Raw genomic sequence first — 20444 nt, forward strand, 5'->3', positions numbered from 1 at the left:
TGTTCACATACTTTTTCCACCTGCACTGTGAATGTTTACATGGCGTGTTCAATAAAAACATGGTAACATTTAATTCTTTGTGTGTTATTAGTTTAAGCAGACTGTGATTGTCTATTGTTGTGACTTAGATGAAGATCAGATCACATTTTATGACCAATTTGTGCAGAAATCCATATCATTCCAAAGGGTTCACATACTTTTTCTTGCAACTGTAAAAGGAGAGAAATTAAATAGGAAAATTAGGATTTCTCCACCTTTTTGAATTGATTCCTGGTTTTAGCTTAAAAAACTGCATTAGTAAACCTGACCGTGTGACCGTACTATTGGGCATGGAAGTGAATGTGGTATTTCACACTCCATTCACATGCAGCTCATAAAAACTGCACTGCAGATTTTACAATCTGAAGCTTGCTGATCTTGTGACCTGATTTCTTCTGCAGATTAACGGAACAATATGTCAGACTTAACTATGGCGAATCCTGAAAAAATGTCAGACTTGGCTTTGGAAAATCCTGAACCATATACAAAAAGTGTTGTTCTAAAATGGTGTAGTGGCAAAATGCTTGAAGAGTGTATACAGCCTTTTTAGCCTGGGTAGAGTCATCATATGAATTCTGCAAAACAGAATACAGCTTTCCATGGATAATAGTCAAAAACTGTAAACTGAGCAAAATTAGGCGTCTTTAGTTTCAGAGAATTCCTCTTTGCCTAGATGACTGAGGGGCATGGCTTATCAGGAAACGGCATGGTGGGAAAGTGACGTGGCCTGTGACATTTTGCGTAAAAATTGTTCCACAATAAAGGCCACAATCTAAGCCAACCAATAGTTTAGAGAAAAGTGTCTATCCCTTCACCAGATGTATCATCCATCCTGAGCCACTGTGATAAATTTGCTGCACGTGTAGACAATCTGAAATTTATGACATCTACAGGTTTAGTAAATCAGTATCACCTTTCTGTGTATCTGATTTTACCACACTTATGCTGAGCTCCCTTTATCCCTTTATTGCTGCCTTGGCCACCATGTCCCTTGGCTAATCATTGACACAGGTGGTGGTGTTGGAAGTGACCAGTAAGCAGCCGATGCCCCATATTTATACTATCCACAGTACATGCTGGTGTACAGTTTCAGTTTTGATTGGACCTTGCGTAAACCACACAATCTGTTGACAAGGAGGCAACATAGAGACTTTTGCAAATTGTCTTAATAGAATAGAAACATATGGACATTTATAAATATTTTATTTTATTTTTTTACTCTAGTCTATATTCCTCGCCTGAATTTTGTAAGGATTCTGCAAGATCTTTAGCAGCATATTATAATAATGGAGCAGTACCATGTAGATGTCATGAAGAAGGATCTATAAACTCTTTATGCAATTCATTTGGAGGGCAGTGCAGTTGCAGACCAAACATCATCGGAAGAACTTGCAGCCGTTGTGCTACTGGCTACTATGGATTTCCGCACTGCAGACGTGAGTTAATGTTGACTTTACCATTCCTGTATTGCACCATACAGCCCTACCATCATCTGAACTCCAGTTAACCAGTATTTGTTAATACTGTACATGGCTTTAAAGAGAACATGTTCATTGGATATTGCCCCCAAACTACCCAGAGTACATGTCCCTGATTGAGTCCTTAAAGAGGGTCTCCAGGTTCATTTTTTTTTTTTTATCTTTATTTTTATTTATTTTTGTGCCCCCGAAACTGCATAGTTTTGCCCCACCTACATGTTTTTCATGTGAGCTCTTTCCCCTGTTTTCTGCATCATTTCACCTGGACAGGATGTTTACATCCAGAACTTCCTATTTTCATCAGCTTCTTGTTGGGTCTTTTAACCAAGCCGAGCATGCTTTGCTTTGTATTGGTTCTCAGGGCTTGCTTTGTCTGCCACACTGTTTTCTCTGCAGTAGGCATGCCCACTACATTTCTCCTCTCCATATTAACTAGGTGGATGTGATCAGAAGGAGGTCTCTTCTATTGTTACTTCTATTGTTTCAATTTGATCATTGTTTGATTGGTGAATGATACATTTGATTGTCCATCAGTCTGCCAGATAGAGAGTCTTGATTCATCTCACCATGGAACACATTTCCACTGCTCCAGAGTCCAGTGGCAGCGTGCTTTCCACCCCTCTGTTCGATGCTTGGCATTGTGCTTGGTGATGTAACGCTTGCATGCAGCTGCTTCACCATGCAAAACCATGCCATGAAGATCCCGCTGCAGGTTTTTTGTGTGGATGTTAAACCTAGAAGAGGTTTGGAACTCTGCAAATATTGAGTCAGCAGAGCTTTAGCACCTTAGCATATGGTGGCCCTGCTCTGTTCCTTTATGTGGTCTGCTTTGTGGCTGAGTTGCTGTAGTTCCTGAAGACTTCCACTTTGCATTTGCAATAATACCACTCACAAATGATTGTGAAATATCTAGGAAGGAAGAAATTTAATGAACTGAATTGCAACTATGGCATCCTATTTCAGTACCATGCTTGAATTCAGTGAACTCTTTAGAACGACCCATTTTATATACCTGTGACAATGGGACTGAATCAGGGGGGAACTAACTCTCCTTAGGGAGAGAGCACCTTAATCAGTGTGAGGAGACTTATAGGCCATACATGCTCCTCTGGAATTCTGGGAGGGAAGGGATGCGAATGAGCTCTTAACAAGCTCCGCCTCGAATGCCACCAGATGTAAGGCAGCTATCCTATAAGTCAATGTCCAGCTCTTAAAATAATCCTTGAGACATGACTTGGATATTAAATAAGCCAGCACCTCATCTGCAGACAGCTGTTTCGGGGTGATTGCCCCTCATCAGTTCAGAGCAGAGAGTACTGGCTTAACTGGGTGAGAGGCCAGCTCTTAAAATAAGCCTTGCGACTCAATGGGACTGAATGAAACACTTGAATTCAAAGATTGAAAGAGGTGTGTCCCAAAACATTTGTTCATATGGTGTATCTAGTTCCTACATTTTGTGTAAGCATTGATCTTTGTAATCCAGTATACTAATGTTACCATTTTGCTTGCCATTTACTAATTGAACATGCAGAATGTGATGAATTCTGGTGCAATATATGCAGACAGTATGCAAATAACTGTATTTTATTCATAATTTAGCATGCACATGTGGTCGTCGCCTGTGTGATGAAATAACCGGAAAATGCATCTGTCCACCTCAGACGGTTAAACCAGCATGTGAAGCCTGTGAGCAACATACATTCAGTTACCACCCCCTCTTGGGCTGTGAAGGATGCAACTGTTCAACCACAGGAGTCATACAGCCATTTCGGCCAGAGTGCGATTCTATGAGCGGGCAGTGCAGGTCGGGTGCAAGATTCATTAGCTAATGTTTAGTTTTGTAAATATAATCATATAGTAATATATTCAATATATAGTACATTGATTGGGATCTTAAGTATGAAGCTGTTAAGAAATGCTGAGCTGCAATACCACACAAAACATGTGGACAGGTGTGGTGTGTTTTTTAGAAGAAAACAGCCATGTGATTGCAGTCTTGGACAACCCTCTTTAAGTTTTTGACTATTTATAGCTATTAAAATCTCTAATCTTATAATAATTTGTATCATTTATGTAATTACAAATGATAAATATTATATAATAAAATAAATATTAATTGCTAGCCATTGTTTTATATATAGTTGTACATAGTCTTTTAGGTAATTATATAGTATATATAAGTAATTTACTGACTTGCCTACTCACGTCTAAAATAAATGATAAATTTGATTGCATGAACATTATTGTATTGAAGCAGCTGATATTTATAAATGTAGTCGGGGACTTGTTTTAGGCTATGAGAAGCCGCCTATAGTGTACTTTAACTGTTATATTGATTCTTTTGTCTTCCAGGTGTAAGCCCAGAATTTTTGGCAGGCAATGTGACCAATGTGCTCCTGGTTACTTCCGCTTTCCTGACTGCATTCCTTGCAACTGCAATTCATATGGGACTGAACCTCAAATCTGTGACCATCACACAGGGGTTTGCCTGTGCAAGGTATATATGTATTATTTTAAAACCTCCATTCTACTTATGTTTCTCTTCTCAGATCATTCAGAAACATTTTTTATAGAACTGAATAAACCTTACATTTAAAGGGGTTTTCCAAGACTTTAATCCTGATGACCTATCTTCTCTGCTCACCAACTACAGCATCGTACATTGTAGCTGTGCTTGGTATCGCAGCTTAGCCCCTTCACTTCAATGGGGCTGAGCTGCAGCTAGGCCATGTCACAGATGAATATGTCTTCACACGGCCTAGGTAAAGCTGAGAAAACTGTGTTTTATAATATTTGAGAGCTTCTGATCACAAATAAATAATAGATTGCCATTTATTGGGCAATTTTTAACCCAGTGAATGTGTTAGGCCCAAAAACTTTCTGATATATAGTTACCCTTTAAACATGGAAAATGTAATCCACAAAGTCAATGATCTGCATTTTAGATATTATACTATGGTATCTATTTTATTATACCAGCTTAGATAACTGTTCTTGTTCTGCGCTGATGATAGTTCTGTCTATATATTTTATAGACATTATACAATAACAAGATACATATATAGCCAACCTGTGTGGTAAGATAGAAAATGCAAAAAAATCTCTAATCATTGAGTCAAATGTTTAGTCTTTTGCAGAATCAAAAGCTGGTGTCTCACACAGTATGCAGTATAGTTTTATATTGTTTGAATTATTGTCTGCATAGTTATATATTAATTTCTAAGCATGGTCACATCTATAAATGCTTGGCCAATGGATAAAAAAGTGTGCATGGGGGGATTATTGTTAAAAAGTCTTCTATGCTCTATGGCATCAGTGGCACAGATGGCTAATACAAGGGTGACAGAGATGCATACTGATAATTGTGTACAAAAGAAAGATAAGCAGCACTCCAAGCCCCTTAGTGGAATAAATCCATATTCAATGTTCAAGTCACCTGGTATGCATCCAGGGATCCCAGTAGAAACAGCAGTGTAGAGAAATCCACAGCACTCGTCCAATTCAATCAGTGGTGTTTTATTCAGTAGTTAGGCAGCATACAGTAGCTATGTATTCTGCCTAACTACTGAATAAAACACCATTGACTAAATTGGACGAGTGCTGCGGATTTCTCTACATTACTGATAATTGTGGCAACAGTTTGGGGGAAAGCACTAGTTCCATGACAGTTGTCATTACAATATATAGCAAAAATATCCAGTACGGGGCTTCTCCTCCTCTCAACTGTCTGTAATGTCCGCCTCCAAAAGGTTGCCCGGCTGAAAAGGGTTTTACAGTGCTCAGTATCAATGTTTTCAACCTGTGGCTCTGAACTTTCCTGAAGCTACAACACAACCCTGTCCTGGACTTCAGCATTCATCATTTATCCTGTTGCTAATACGGCACTTGATGAGACAAATCAACTATGTTAATAACTATCTACTATGTTATTAAGTATGCATCTAATCCTAGATATATAGAAAGAGCTGGGAGAGAACCCTGCATTCTATGGTACATTATTTCTAAGAATTCTTTTATCATTCTATTTTACTTATTTTGGGCTAAAAAACATTTTTTCTGTTAATCTTTATTAACATTTTTCAACAGTTTTTCTTCTACTACTTTTGCTTTCAGTGTATTTGAAGAGTAGCAGATCTTCTGCTTCACACTGAAGCCATCAGAGAACTGCTCTGTAGCCCTTATTTGTAATTTCAGCTCATAAATTCTCATTATAGCTAAAATTGTTATACGTTTCATAGAAATTTAGCTATAATGAGTCTTAATGAGCTGTCAGGAGTTCAGAGATAAGGGCTACAAATCCAGTCGTGAGAGCAGCTCAGTAGATGTAGAGAGAGTAAATGTTGAAAACTTATAATATAGACCAATTGATAATGATTTTAGCCCAAAATGAATAAAATGAAATGATAAAAAAATTGCCCCCAGGGGTGTCTCCATAGCCTTTAGTGGTGTACTTTGTGTAGAATATATATGTATAGTCTGACATAAAAAAAAACAACTCAACTCTTAGTGCTTAACTAATAGCATATAACTTTATATAACTTTCTTAATGTTCAGGAAAATACTGAAGGGTCCAGATGTGATGTTTGTCGCAGGGGATCTTTTCATTTTGACTCTTCAAACACCAAGGGATGCATCAGATGTTTCTGTTTTGGAGCAACTGATATTTGCCATTCTTCCAGTAAACACAGGAAAAAGGTAAGTTATGATTGTACTTTCATATTTCTTTCATATAAGTATGTGAAATAATTGCAGATGAGTTCCAGATTAGATGTGCATTGGAAAAACGACATAAGTCTGTCCTGTCATCTAAAACAGGCTAGGATCATCGAGGCAGTCTTAGCTGATCCTTAGGAGACTGGATGACATCATTCTGTATAAACTAATAACATAATCAAGTTAACTTCAAGTTTCTGCTTATCCCAAGGAAGTCTGATATTCCTGGATTAGGAAAGACTTTCTTGTGGTTTGTGTTCTGTGTTATAGCATCCAAATAAAAATTCATAGTCATTATGTGTTAGGGATTATGTGAGTGACTCACGAAAGGGTAAAGACTGTAGAGATTCTACTCTTTCATTTGAAATACAATAACAGTAGCAGTGGTGCCTGGACCATTTGGGCAGTGCCCAAGAGCCCAAGGCCATAGTTGGCTAAAGGGACTTTGTTACAGCACTACAACAACAACAAAAAAGTGCAGAGCCTATAAGAAGCAAACAACTAACAAATGCAAGCGGGTAAAAGGGAATCTGTCAGCTAATCTAACTATATGTAACCCAATCCAGGGCTACATAGGGCTACCTAGCACAATGCAAAACATACCTTTCTTAGTATTAGTGTATTTCCGAAGTGCAGAAAATTAACTTTGATTCTTTTGCAAATGCAGCCTCAAGATGCCCAGTGGGGCGTGCATAACAATTATAGGAGCCCAGGATCACCTTCTGCCAGAAGCCAAGCCCTCCTCTTTACTTGTTCCCTGTACCTCCCCTTGCTCCATACATCCCACCCTTCCACTGCGATGTCACAATCCTCCTTCAACTCCTGCCGACTAGGCAGCGTTGTCCCTCGGCAAAATTAGCTGTTGGCGCTTGTACATTGAATGCGCTGCGGTTGGCATTGGCCTCACCATATTTAGTGCGCATGCGCTGAGACGAGCTGAGCTGACATACACAACATTGATTCAACCTCGAAATACCGAACAGACCCTTTGGCGTTGTGGGGACTGCAGAATCGCCCCTAGACATGCAGCCTTAGAATATACCGTATATAAAATGAAGAAAACCTTTGAGTTTGTTGAGCTCTTGTGGGCTGAGCTCTTTCTACCACTACAGACAAAAATACAGGGTGGGCCATTTATATGGATACACCTTAATAAAATGGGAATAGTTGGTGATATTAACTTCCTGTTTGTGGCACATTAGTATATGTAAAGGGGGGAAACTTTTCAAGATGGGTGGTGACCATAGTGGCCATTTTGAAGGCGGCCATTTTGAATCAAACTTTTGTTTTTTCAATAGGAAGAGGGTCATGTGACACATCAAACTTATTGGGAATTTCACAAGAAAAACAATGGTGTGCTTGGTTTTAACGTAACTTTATTCTTTCATGAGTTATTTACAAGTTTCTGACCACTTATAAAATGTGTTCAATGTGCTGCCCATTGTGTTGGATTGTCAATGCAACCCTCTTCTCCCACTCTTCACACACTGATAGCAACACTGCAGGAGAAATGCTAGCACAGGCTTCCAGTATCCGTAGTTTCAGGTGCTGCACATCTCGTATCTTCACAGCATAGACAATTGCCTTCAGATGACCCCAAAGATTAAAGTCTAAGGGGGTCAGATCGGGAGACCTTGGGGGCCATTCAACTGGCCCACGACGACCAATCCACTTTCCAGGAAACTGTTCATCTAGGAATGCTCGGACCTGACACCCATAATGTGGTGGTGCACCATCTTGCTGGAAAAACTCAGGGAACGTGCCAGCTAAATGAACAGTTTCCTGGAAAGTGGATTGGTCGTCGTGGGCCAGTTGAATGGCCCCCAAGGTCTCCCGATCTGACCCCCTTAGACTTTTTTCTTTGGGGTCATTTGAAGGCAATTGTCTATGCTGTGAAGATACGAGATGTGCAGCACCTGAAACTACGGATACTGGAAGCCTGTGCTAGCATTTCCCCTGCGGTGTTGCTATCAGTGTGTGAAGAGTGGGAGAAGAGGGTTGCATTGACAATCCAACACAATGGGCAGCACATTGAACACATTTTATAAGTGGTCAGAAACTTGTAAATAACTCATGAAAGAATAAAGTTACGTTAAAACCAAGCACACCATTGTTTTTCTTGTGAAATTACCAATAAGTTTGATGTGTCACATGACCCTCTTCCTATTGAAAAAACAAAAGTTGGATTCAAAATGGCCGACTTCAAAATGGCTGCCATGGTTACCACCCATCTTGAAAAGTTTCCCCCCTTTACATATACTAATGTGCCACAAACAGGAAGTTAATATCACCAACCATTCCCATTTTATTAAGGTGTATCCATATAAATGGCCCACCCTGTAGTTTAAATCTGACAGATGCCAGACTATCAAATATGTTGGATTATCGAATAGTCATTGAGTATATAAAATTTACAGAAAATGTCCTATTTTTGTAAATCAGCAGTCTCATGATTGGTAGTGTTTGATCAGTGTTCTCCTCATTTTGTAAGCCTAGGTTACCTTGCGGTTCTTGTCTGGACTATCAGAATAAGGCCTAGTTCACACGAACGTGTGTGATCCGTGGCCGTATTGCGTATTGTCAGTAATGTGCTGGGTAACTCCCTTCCCCATTGCTGTATGTGGGAGGACCACTTCTTCTTTAGTCCTGCTGTGTAAAAGACTAATGCTTCCACAGTTCTTCTGTGTGACAGCTGACCCCCTCCACAGACCTTCTGCGTTCCCTAGCTCTCCACGTGTCAGATCAGTCACTCCTCAGCTCTCCTGTATGTCAGACCATACCTTCTCCAGAGGTTTGTGCAGCAGTCCACTCCCTTTCCAGCTCTACAGGATACAGTGGTATGCGAAAGTTTGGGCAACCTTGTTAATCGTCATGATTTTCCTGTATAAATCGTTGGTTGTTACGATAAAAAATGTCAGTTAAATATATCATATAGGAGACACACACAGTGATATTTGAGAAGTGAAATGAAGTTTATTGGATTTACAGAAAGTGTGCTATAATTGTTTAAACAAAATTAGGCAGGTCCATAAATTTGGGCACTGTTGTCATTTTATTGATTCCAAAACCTTTAGAACTAATTATTGGAACTAAAATTGGCTTGGTAAGCTCAGTGACCTCTGACCTACATACACAGGTGAATCCAATTTTGAGAAAGAGTATTTATGGGGGTCAATTGTAAGTTTCCCTCCTCTTTTAATTTTTTCTGACGAGTAGCAACATGGGGGTCTCAAAACAACTCTCAAATGACCTGAAGACAAAGATTGTTCACCATCATGGTTTAGGGCAGGGGTAGGCAACCTCGGGCTCCCAGCTGTTGTGAAACTACAATTCCCAGCATGCTCCATTCATTTCTATGAGAGTTCTTAGAAGAGCAGAGCAAGTATGCATACTGGGAGTTGTAGTTTCACAACAGCTGGGAGCCGGAGGTTACCTACCCCTGGTTTAGGGGAAGGATACAGAAAGCTGTCTCAGAGATTTCAGCTGTCTGTTTCCACAGTTAGGAACATATTGAGGAAATGGAAGACCACAGGCTCAGTTCAAGTTAAGGCTCGAAGTGGCAGACCAGGAAAAATCTCGGATAGACAGAAGCGACGAATGGTGAGAACAGTCAGAGTCAACCCACAGACCAGCACCAAAGACCTACAACATCATCTTGCTGCAGATGGAGTCACTGTGCATCGTTCAACCATTCGGCGCACTTTACACAAGGAGATGCTGTATGCGAGAGTGATGCAGAGGAAGCCTTTTCTCTGCCCACAGCACAAAAAGTGCCGCTTGAGGTGGGCTAAAGCACATTTGGACAAGCCAGCTTCATTTTGGAATAAGGTGCTGTGGACTGAAGAAACTAAAATTGAGTTATTTGGTCATAACAAGGGGCGTTATGCATGGAGGAAAAATAACACAGCATTCCAAGAAAAACACCTGCTACCTACAGTAAAATATGGTGGTGGTTCCATCATGCTGTGGGGCTCTGTGGCCAGTGCAGGGACTGGGAATCTTGTCAAAGTTGAGGGACGCATGGATTCCACTCAGTATCAGCAGATTCTGGAGACCAATGTCCAGGAATCAGTGACAAAGCTGAAGCTGCGCCGGGGCTGGATCTTTCAACAAGACAACGACCCTAAACACTGCTCAAAATCCATTAAGGCATTTATGCAGAGGAACAAGTACAACGTTCTGGAATGGCCATCTCAGTCCCCAGACCTGAATATAATTGAAAATCTGTGGTGTGACTTAAAGAGAGCTGTCCATGCTCGGAAGCCATCAAACCTGAATGAACTAAAGATGTTTTGTAAAGAGGAATGGTCCAAAATACCTTCAACCAGAATCCAGACTCTCATTGGAACCTACAGGAAGAGTTTAGAGGCTGTAATTTCTGCAAAAGGAGGATCTACTAAATATTGATTTAATTTCTTTTTTGTGGTGCCCAAATTTATGCACCTGCCTAATTTTGTTTAAACAATTATAGCACACTTTCTGTAAATCCAATAAACTTAATTTCACTTCTCAAATATCACTGTGTGTGTCTCCTATATGATATATTTAACTGACATTTTTTATCGTAACAACCAACGATTTATACAGGAAAATCATGACGATTAACAAGGTTGCCCAAACTTTCGCATCCCACTGTATCTTACACAACTCCCTTCCCAGGCCTACTATGCATAAAGCCACTATAGTGGGTGGATTGGCTCCAGTCCCCCACACATCCTTCTTCAGTATTACAGATGTGTGCTTTGTAATGAATATTGGGAGGTAATCTGAAATGAAGGAGTCACATGTATCCTTAGAAAAATACCAATACTAAACCAAATGCTTCTCAAAGTCTTGAAACTCACTTTACGTATTGAACATGTATATATTGAACATTCATGAATGTGCTTCTTTCGATAAGTTTGTAGATATGAGGTCCTGGATACTTGAAACATCAGATCAGACCAGAGTAGATGTCACCTTTAATCCAGGAAGCAACAGTGTGGTAGCAGATGTGCAAGAATTACCCCTTTCGGTTCATAGTTTGCACTGGGTGGCGCCAGAGTCATACTTGGGAGACAGGGTAAGTAAGACTAAGTCTAATGCAGCAAAAAGCGTATGTACTTAAAGGGCATTTTACAGCAGGTTTGTACCTATGAACCTGGCTGATCTGTTACATGTGTGCTTGGCAGCTGAAGGCATCTGTGTTGGTCCCATGTGTGCCCGCAGTGCTGAGAAAAATGATGTTTAAATATATGTAAATGAACCTCTAGGAGCAACAGGGATGTTGCCATTACACCTAGAGGCTTTGCTCTTTCTGCAACTGCCGCTTCCTCTCCACTTTAATTGACAGGGCCTGGTGTGATGATGTTTTCAGTGCCTGATCCTGTCAATCAAAGTGGAGAAGACAAAGCAATTGCATGGAGAGCTGAGCCTCTAGGTGTAACGACTACACCCCCATTGCTCCTAGAAGCTCATTTTCATATATTAAAACTTCATTTTTCTCAGCAATGCAGGCACATGTTCTTGGCAATAACCAAAGACAATTACCTCTCCCAACTGGTTCAGGACCCGACTAGAGCGACGGCCATATTGGACTTAGTATTAACCAATAGGCCTGACAGAACAACAGATGTGCAGGTTTGGGGACACCTGGGAAATAGTGACCATAGATTAATAACCTTCCAATTATCATTCAAAAGGGCGTTTCTACAGGGAGGAACAAAAATACCAAACTTCAAAAAAGCTAAATTTAGCCAACTAAGAGAGGCCATAGGCCTAACTAACTGAGACAAAGTCCTCAAAAATAAAATACAGCCACAAAATGGGATATCTTTAAAAGCATCCTAAAATCTCATTGTGAGAGGTACATACTGTATGGGAATAAAAGGTTAAGGAACAAAAAGAAACCAATGTGGATAAACAGAACTGTAAAGAAAGCAAAAAATGACAAAAAGAAAGCATATAAATCACTAAAACAGGAGTGTAGCACGGAAACACTGAAAAACTATAAGGAAAAAAATAGAACATGTAAAAAACTAATAAAAGCGGCCAAACTAGAGACTGAGAGATTAATTGCCAAAGAAAGTAAAACTAACCCTAAAATGTTCTTCAATTATATAAATGTTAAAAAGTATAAATCTGAAGGTGTCGGCCCTTTAAAGAGTAATGAGGGGGGAGTCTCAGAGAGCGACGAGGAGAAAGCAAAGCTGTTAAATATTTTTTTCTCCAATGTATTCACTGAGAAAAATAAACTGTCAGATGACATGCAGAATGTAAAAATAAATTCCCCATTAAAAGTGTCCTGTTTCACCCAGGAAGAAGTACAACAGCGACTTAACCACTTCCCATCCGGGCCATTTGCCCCCTTCCTGACCAGGCCTAATTTTGCAAATCTGACACATCTCATTTTATGTGGTTATAACTTTGGAACGCTTTTACTTATCCAAGTCATTCAGAGATTGTTTTCTCGTGACACATTGTACTTCATGTTAGTCATAAATTTGAGTCAATATATTTCACCTTTATTTATGAAAAATCCCAAATTTACCAAAAATTTTGAAAAATTCGCAATTTTCTAAATGTTAATTTCTCTGCTTTTAAAACAGAAAGTGATACCTCATAAAATATTTATTACTTAACATTCCCCATATGTCTACTTTATGTTGGCATCATTTTGGAAATGTCATTTAATTTTTTGGGGATGTTAGAAGGCTTAGAAGTTTAGAAGCAATTCTTAAAATTTTTAAGAAAATTGCCAAAACCCACTTTTTAAGGACCAGTTCAGGTCTGAAGTCACTTTGTGGGTCCTACATAGTGGATACCCCCATAAATGAACCCATTGTAGGAACTACACCCCTCAAGTTACTTAAAACCGATTTTAGAAACTTTGTTAACCCTTTAGGCGTTCCACAAGAATTAAAAGAAAATGGAGATCAAATTTTTAAATTTCACTTTTTTGGCAGATTTTACATTTTAATCCAATTTTTTCTTTAACACATCGATGGTTAACAGCCAAACAAAACTCAATATTTATTACCCAGATTCTGCGGTTTACAGAAACACCCCACATGTGGTCATAAACTGCTGTATTAGCACACGGCAGGGCGCAGAGGAAAAGGAGTGCCACATGGTTTTTAGATGCCATGTCTTGTTTGAAGCCCCCCTGATGCACCCTTATCAGTAGAAACTCCCAAGAAGTGACCCCATTTTGGAAACTAGGGGATAAGGTGCCAGTTTTATTAGTACTGTTTTTGGGTACATATGATTTTTTGATCATTCATTATAACACTTTATGGGGCAAGGTGACAAAAAAATTGGTTGTTTTAGCACAGTTTTTATTTATTTATTTTTACAGCGTTCACCTGAGGGGTTTGGTCAAGTGACATTTTTATAGAGCAGATCGTTACGGAAGTGGCGATACCTAATATGTATACTTTTTGTTATTTATTTAAGTTTTACACAATAATAGCATTTTTGAAGCAAGAAAATTATGTTTTAATGTGTCCATGTTCTGAGAGCTATAGTTTTTATATTTTTTGAACGATTTTCTTATGTAGGGGCTCATTTTTTGCTGGATTAGGTGACGGTTTTATTGGTACCATTTTGTGGGACATACTCCTTTTTGATCACTTGGTGTTGCACTTTTTGTGATGTAAGGTGACAAAAATAGCTTTTTTTGACAATTTTTTTATTTTTTTTATGGTGTTTATCGGACTGGGTCGATCATGTGATATATTTATAGAGCCAACCGTCATGGACGCGGCAATACCAAATATGTCTATTTTATTTTTTCTATTTTTAAATTATTATTTTTTATTCCTTACATGGGGAATTATTTTTTTACATGTGAAACTTTTTTTTTTTTTTTTTTACACTTTGCGTCCCCCATAAGGTCATACAATACCTCTGGGGGACATTTACTTCATTTAAAAAAAAAATTATAATTCACTGTTGATTTCTCCTGTAACTGGGGCTGTAAGAAATGCACCCACCAGAGAGGCTGTACAGCGCAATACAGCGCTGTACAGCCTCAGTGCAGGGCTGATCGAGGTCTCTGAAAGACCTCACACAGCTCCTGCACTCTCCGGTCTCGGCGATCACATGACCGCCGGGCCGGAACAGGAAGCGCATAGCGATCTAGAAGTGAGGAACACCTGGGAACTGTCCTTGCCTTCTCTAAGGGTTGCCCTGCTGTCACTGACAGCGGGCAACCCGATCAGCAGCTGCACGATTAAAAAACGTCCATTAGGAGATAGAGAACCACCTCCTGGACGTTTATAGTCTATGGGCGGACGGGAGGTGGTTAAAAAGATTAAAATAGACAAATCGCCAGTACCGGATGGCATACACCCCCGTATCCTAAGGGAATTAAGTAATGTCATAGTCAGACCCTTATTTCTGATATTTGCGGACTCTATACTGATAGGGAATGTCCCACAGGATTGGCGCATGGCCAATGTGGTGCCAATATTCAAAAAGGGTCCAAAAACAGAGCCTGGAAACTATAGGCCGGTAAGTTTAACATCTGTTGTGGGTAAACTGTTTGAAGGTTTTCTGAGAGATGCTATCTTAGAGCATCTCAACGGAAATAAGCAAATAACGCCATATCAGCATGGCTTCATGAGGGATCGGTCATGCCAAACTAATTTAATCAGTTTCTATGAGGAGGTAAGTTCTAGACTTGACAGCGGCGAATCAATGGATGTCGTATATCTGGACTTCTCCAAAGCATTTGACACTGTACCACATAAAAGGTTAGTATATACAATGAGAATGCTCGGACTGGGAGAAAACGTCTGTATGTGGGTAAGTAACTGGCTCAATGATAGAAAACAGAGGGTGGTTATTAACGGTACACACTCAGATTGGGTCACTGTCACTAGTGGGGTACCTCAGGGGTCAGTATTGGACCCTATTCTCTTCAATATATTTATTAATGATCTTGTAGAAGGCTTGAATAGTAAAGTATCAATTTTTCGCAGATGACACTAAACTGTGTAAAGTAATTAACACTGAAGAGGACAGTATACTACTACAGAGGGATCTGGATAGATTGGAGGCTTGGGCAGAGAAGTGGCAGATGAGGTTTAACACTGACAAATGTAAGGTTATGCACATGGGAAGGAATAATGCAAGTCACCAGTACATACTAAATGGTAAAACACTCGGTAACACCTACATGGAAAAGGATCTAGGATTTTTAATAAACAGCAAACTAAGCTGCAAAAACCAGTGTCAGGCAGCTGCTGCCAAGGCCAATAAGATAATGGGTTGCATCAAAAGGGGCATAGATGCCCGTGATAAGAACATAGTCCTGCCACTTTACAAATCGCTAGTCAGACCACACATGGAGTACTGTGTACAGTTCTGGGCTCATGTAAACAAGGCAGACATAGCAGAGCAGGAGAGGGTCCAGAGGAGGGCAACTAAAGTAATAACTGGAATGGGGCAACTACAGTACCCTGAAAGATTATCAAAATTAGGGTTATTCACTTTAGAAAAAAGACGACTGAGGGGAGATCTAATTACTATGTATAAATATATCAGGGGTCCGTACAGAGATCTATCCCATCATCTATTTATCCCCAGGACTGTGACTGTGACGAGGGGACATCTTCTGCGTCTGGAGGAAAGAAGGTTTGTACACAAACATAGAAAAGGATTCTTTACGGTAAGAGCAGTGAGACTATGGAACTCTCTGCCTGAGGAGGTGGTGATGGTGAGTACAATAAAAGAATTCAAGAGGGGCCTGGATGTATTTCTGGAGTGTAATAATATTACAGGCTATAGCTACTAGAGAGGGGTCGTTGATCCAGGGAGTTATTCTGATTGCCTGATTGGAGTCGGGAAGGAATTTTTTATTCCCCTAAAGTGGGGAAAATTGGCTTCTACCTCAGAGGTTTTTTTTTTGCCTTCCTCTGGATCAACTTGCAGGATGACAGGCCGAACTGGATGGACAAATGTCTTTTTTCGGCCTTATGTACTATGTACTATGTTATATGAACATAGGACCAACACAGATGCCTTCAGCTGCCAAGAGCACATGTAAAAGATCAGCCAGGTAGGTTCATAGGTACAAACCTGCTGTGTAATGCCCTTTAACATACACTTTGGCGGTGGTTTCTTAACCTTAATGCCATCTCCCCAGTTCCATGTGATCCCAGTTTAGCCTCATAACTTTCATTTATCCATGTACAGATCTCTTTATATGGAGGCTATCTGACATACCAGCTGAAGTCCTTCGGCTTACCAAGTGAAGGCATGGTCCTCTTAGACAAGAGACCAGATGTCCTGCTCACAGTAAGTAGATGTCGGATTGGGTTTCGTAAAGTAGAAATCTGGAGGCAAGAGCATATTTTTATCTAACCATGTAATTATGATGTAACATTGTATCAGCCTTGATGGTTTTGTTCTTGCGTATCATGAGGCACTAAATGATATGTTGTCTGAGCAAGTCCTGATTTTCTGTGTCAGTGGCTGCAGTAAGTTGTGTGCTGGATATCTGGATGTGAGCGCTCTGCTATTATCGGTCAGAGGCTGTCAGACATGATTATCAGCGTAACATTCTATACATTCTTGCTCAGCCATGTTCTGCTGCCATTTCACACTTCATTAACCTTGATCAGGATATAATGGGTTACATTACAAACTGCTCAAAATGTAAGGAGCAATGAACAAGTGAATCACACAACCATCGAGGAACAAGGTGAATGCTGTGAAGGTGTCACCTGCTGCCGATTTAGGTATGATCCTGGAAGTCTCTGTTGACTGTCAGTACTCCTGGAAGACTGGAGATATTGTACAAGACCGTGTTGAATCTCTCACATCTTTCCTTCTGTAATGAGATGGTCACATTCCTGCACACATTTAAAGGGCCAGAAGAATCTGAAATAATAAGGCACTTCTTACTGATTGAACAGATCATGCATTCCTATAGCGTACTCCCCTCCACCTTAGGCTAGGTATGCACTCCCCCCCCAAAAAAAAAAAAATCACCATGAAATCACTGCCCTTAGGAATGCATTGAGTGGCTTAAAAATGTCTTCTTTATCACTGGAGTTAAGCGAACCATTTTTTTTTACTGGCTATATGTTGGGATTATGAATATGAAAATCTTTTGAAAATTGCTTGTTTAGGTTTTGATTTCTCTACAGAAAAAAAGACCGGATTTCCGCAATATGGCTGTCATGTGTGGCTTAAACCCCACTCATCTATGGCAGGCATTTCAGGTTAACAGAGGTGTTACCTTCAAAATTGTTCAGCCACACACAATGGCCACTACAAACAAACCCATTGATTGAGGCAGGGTGTCCTCAATTTGAGTTAGTAGCACCTCACCATCAACAACCAGAAGTGAGCCACCTCATTCAACTTATTTTTAACTTATTACAAACAAACCCAGCCTTAGGTTGTGTTCAGGTTGAGTATCACACGCGGTTTTGTGATGCAGTTATTGACCCAACAGTTTTTACAGGTAGAAAACAACCTCTTTTACCTGTTAAAATGTGTTGCACTCCAACATATGAATGCAACCTAAAAGTTCCCATAAATGTAAAGGTTGTGCACCATGCTCCTGATAACCACATGGCAAAAACACCGTTTTACCACAGATTGTGGCAGTTTCACAGTGTGTTTTTTCAGACTGCATGATGTGCTTCAGCTGTACTTGTTGGACAGCCAAATACTGAATCAGTAAAACAAGTGCAGTTACTGCCGCATGGCACACACCACAGCATGTACATGCACCCATACTACAAAAAGTCTACAGTCGTGGCCAAAAGCTTTGAGACTGACACAAATTTTGGTTTTCACACAGCTTGCTGCTTCAGTGTTTTTAGATCTTTTGTCAGATGTTTCTATGGTATACTGAAGTATAATTATAAGCATTTCGTAAGTTGTATACATTTTATTAACAAATACATCAAGTTTATGTGAAAACTCAATATTTACAGTGTTGACCCTTCTTTTTCAAGACTACTGCAATTCGTCTTGGCATGCTAGAAAACACCTTCTGGGCCAAATCCTGACTGATGGCAACCCATTCTTACCTAATGAATGCTTGGAGATTACCAGAATTTCTGTGTTTTTGTTTTTTCCACTCGCTTTTTCATGATTGACCACAGGTTCTGAATTGGAATAAATTTCTTGGCCATTGACCCAAAATTTTTAATGTTTTGTTCACCAAGCCACTTTTGACATGATGCTCCTTCATGCTGAAAAAAACATTGTTCATTCCCCAATCGCATTGTCGGGAGAAGTTGCCCTTGGATGATGATTTGATACCATTCATGGCAACATTTTTTTTTAATAGATTTTATTTTCACTTTTAAGTACAATTTGAACATACAGAGACAATAAAATCTAATTACATTCAACTGACAATCATAAGCATGGTTACATATCAATTGCATATAAATTAGGAGTGATACACCTCCAATATCGGCTCACAACCCTAGTGTTTCATGGCAAACTTTTTAGGCAAAATTGAGAGTCAGCCTACTCCCTTGAATGAGAAGCAACCCTATACATGAATGATCTCAGGATGCTTTACTGTTGGCATGACAAAGACTCATGGCATCACTCACCTTTTCTTCTCCCGACAATAAATGTTCCAAACCGTCTGAAGGAGTCTTCATCACAGAAAATAACATTAGCCCAGTCCTCTATAGTCCAATCCCTGTACGTCCTTCAGAATGTAGTCTGTTCTTGATGTGTTTCTTGGAAATAAGTTTCTTCTTTTGCTGCCCTTCTTGATACCAAGTCATCCTCCAAAAGCTTTCGCCTCAATGTGCATGCAGATGCACTCGCACCTGCCCACTGCCATTCCAGAGCAAGCTCTGCACTAGTGGTGGCCTGATCCTGTAGATGGATATTTTTTAGGAGATGGAACTTGCTGGACTTTCTTGTGTGCCCTGAAGCCTTCTTCACATAAAGCGAACCTCTCTCCTTGAAGTATAAATGGTAAATGGTTGATTTAGATACAAGGTTACAAGTTGCAATGTCCTTGTCTGTGAAGACCTTTTGATGCAAAGCAATGATGACTGCATGTGTTTCCTTGAACATAACCGTGGTTAACAGAAGAAGAAAATGATTTCAAGCACCACCACCCCTTTTAAAACAACCAGTCTGCTGTTCTAATTAATTTAGCATGACAGAGTGATATCTGCTTCCTTGTCTTCGTTACCGCTTTCTTCTAAGCTAACAAGATCACTGAAATGATGTTAGCAGGTCATTTTCTGGAAGGGTTGAAATGCAGTGGAAATGGGGGTTTTGTGATTAAGTTTATTTTCATGGCAAGGAATGACTTTGCAATTCATCTGATCGCTCTTCATAACAGTCTAGAGTTTATGCAAATTGCCTGCATAAAAGCTGAAGCAGCAGACTTTGTGAAAACCAAAATTTGTGTCTGTCTCAAAACTTTTGGACTGCAGGTGTAGTCCTAGCTTTAACTGTCTCCCAGAAAGAATAGATTAACTGATGCCTATAAAAGTGTTTCTTGCTGGCAACGCTAAAAATGTAATAACATTAATAGAGTAATGTAGAATAAAATATGAAATAAAACACTGTACAAATAAGTGTGTAGTCCCTCATTTAGCATAAAAATACTAATTTATATGTTTGTGGCAGATGACACTTTTAGGATGTTGCCATGCCATGTTTTTAGGGCCTTTTTTCTTGGCTTGTAAAAAAAATTCCATTAAAATTCATGCATTTTTGCAAGCTTTTTTTGGTGGTGTGGTTTTATTCACACATCTTACACATGTTTTTTTTCCTATAGAGAAGTCTATGGGAAAAGGCCTGAAAAAATGCCTCACCCAGAGCATGCTGTGATTTAAGAAAAAAGGAATATAAAAACACCAGGAAACTTAAAATGCTACAACAAAAAACACAGCATTTGTAGGGCGTCTTAAAATTTCCTATTAACCAATATGTAACATGTGGACACCAATTATTTTTTTTGGTCGAGAGAAAAATAAAATGTTTTAAAAAAAAAAAGTTGAGAGAAACCACCCTGAATATCCAAGAAACATAAAATGGGTACAGTAGAGTAGATTTATCTAAGTGGACTGGGGTTAGAGGCACATGAAAAGACAATCCTGTGGCAGAATACAATTGATCTGTGTGCCCATGAATTTATGGGGCAGCAAATGTGGTCCAGACTATAATTCTGCTGACCATGTAGTAATTTCTTGAAATGCTATATTTTTATAAAAATATAAAAAATTGTATTTT

At 39.5% G+C, this 20444-nt stretch overlaps 1 protein-coding gene across 1 annotated transcript in view; it reads left to right on the top strand.

The window, feature by feature from the left end:
• Positions 1-20444, top strand: part of LAMA3 (laminin subunit alpha 3) — a 248482-nt gene that overhangs the window by 157162 nt on the left and 70876 nt on the right. The window contains exons 33-38 of the mRNA XM_040434293.1: positions 1264-1475; positions 3117-3321; positions 3870-4014; positions 6072-6212; positions 11131-11292; positions 16410-16511. Of these exons, the coding sequence (XP_040290227.1) occupies positions 1264-1475; positions 3117-3321; positions 3870-4014; positions 6072-6212; positions 11131-11292; positions 16410-16511 (967 nt within the window). The remainder of the gene's footprint in view (positions 1-1263; positions 1476-3116; positions 3322-3869; positions 4015-6071; positions 6213-11130; positions 11293-16409; positions 16512-20444) is intronic.

Source organism: Bufo bufo, chromosome 5, assembly GCF_905171765.1.
Source record: "Bufo bufo chromosome 5, aBufBuf1.1, whole genome shotgun sequence".
In the NCBI taxonomy this organism is placed as follows: domain Eukaryota; kingdom Metazoa; phylum Chordata; class Amphibia; order Anura; family Bufonidae; genus Bufo; species Bufo bufo.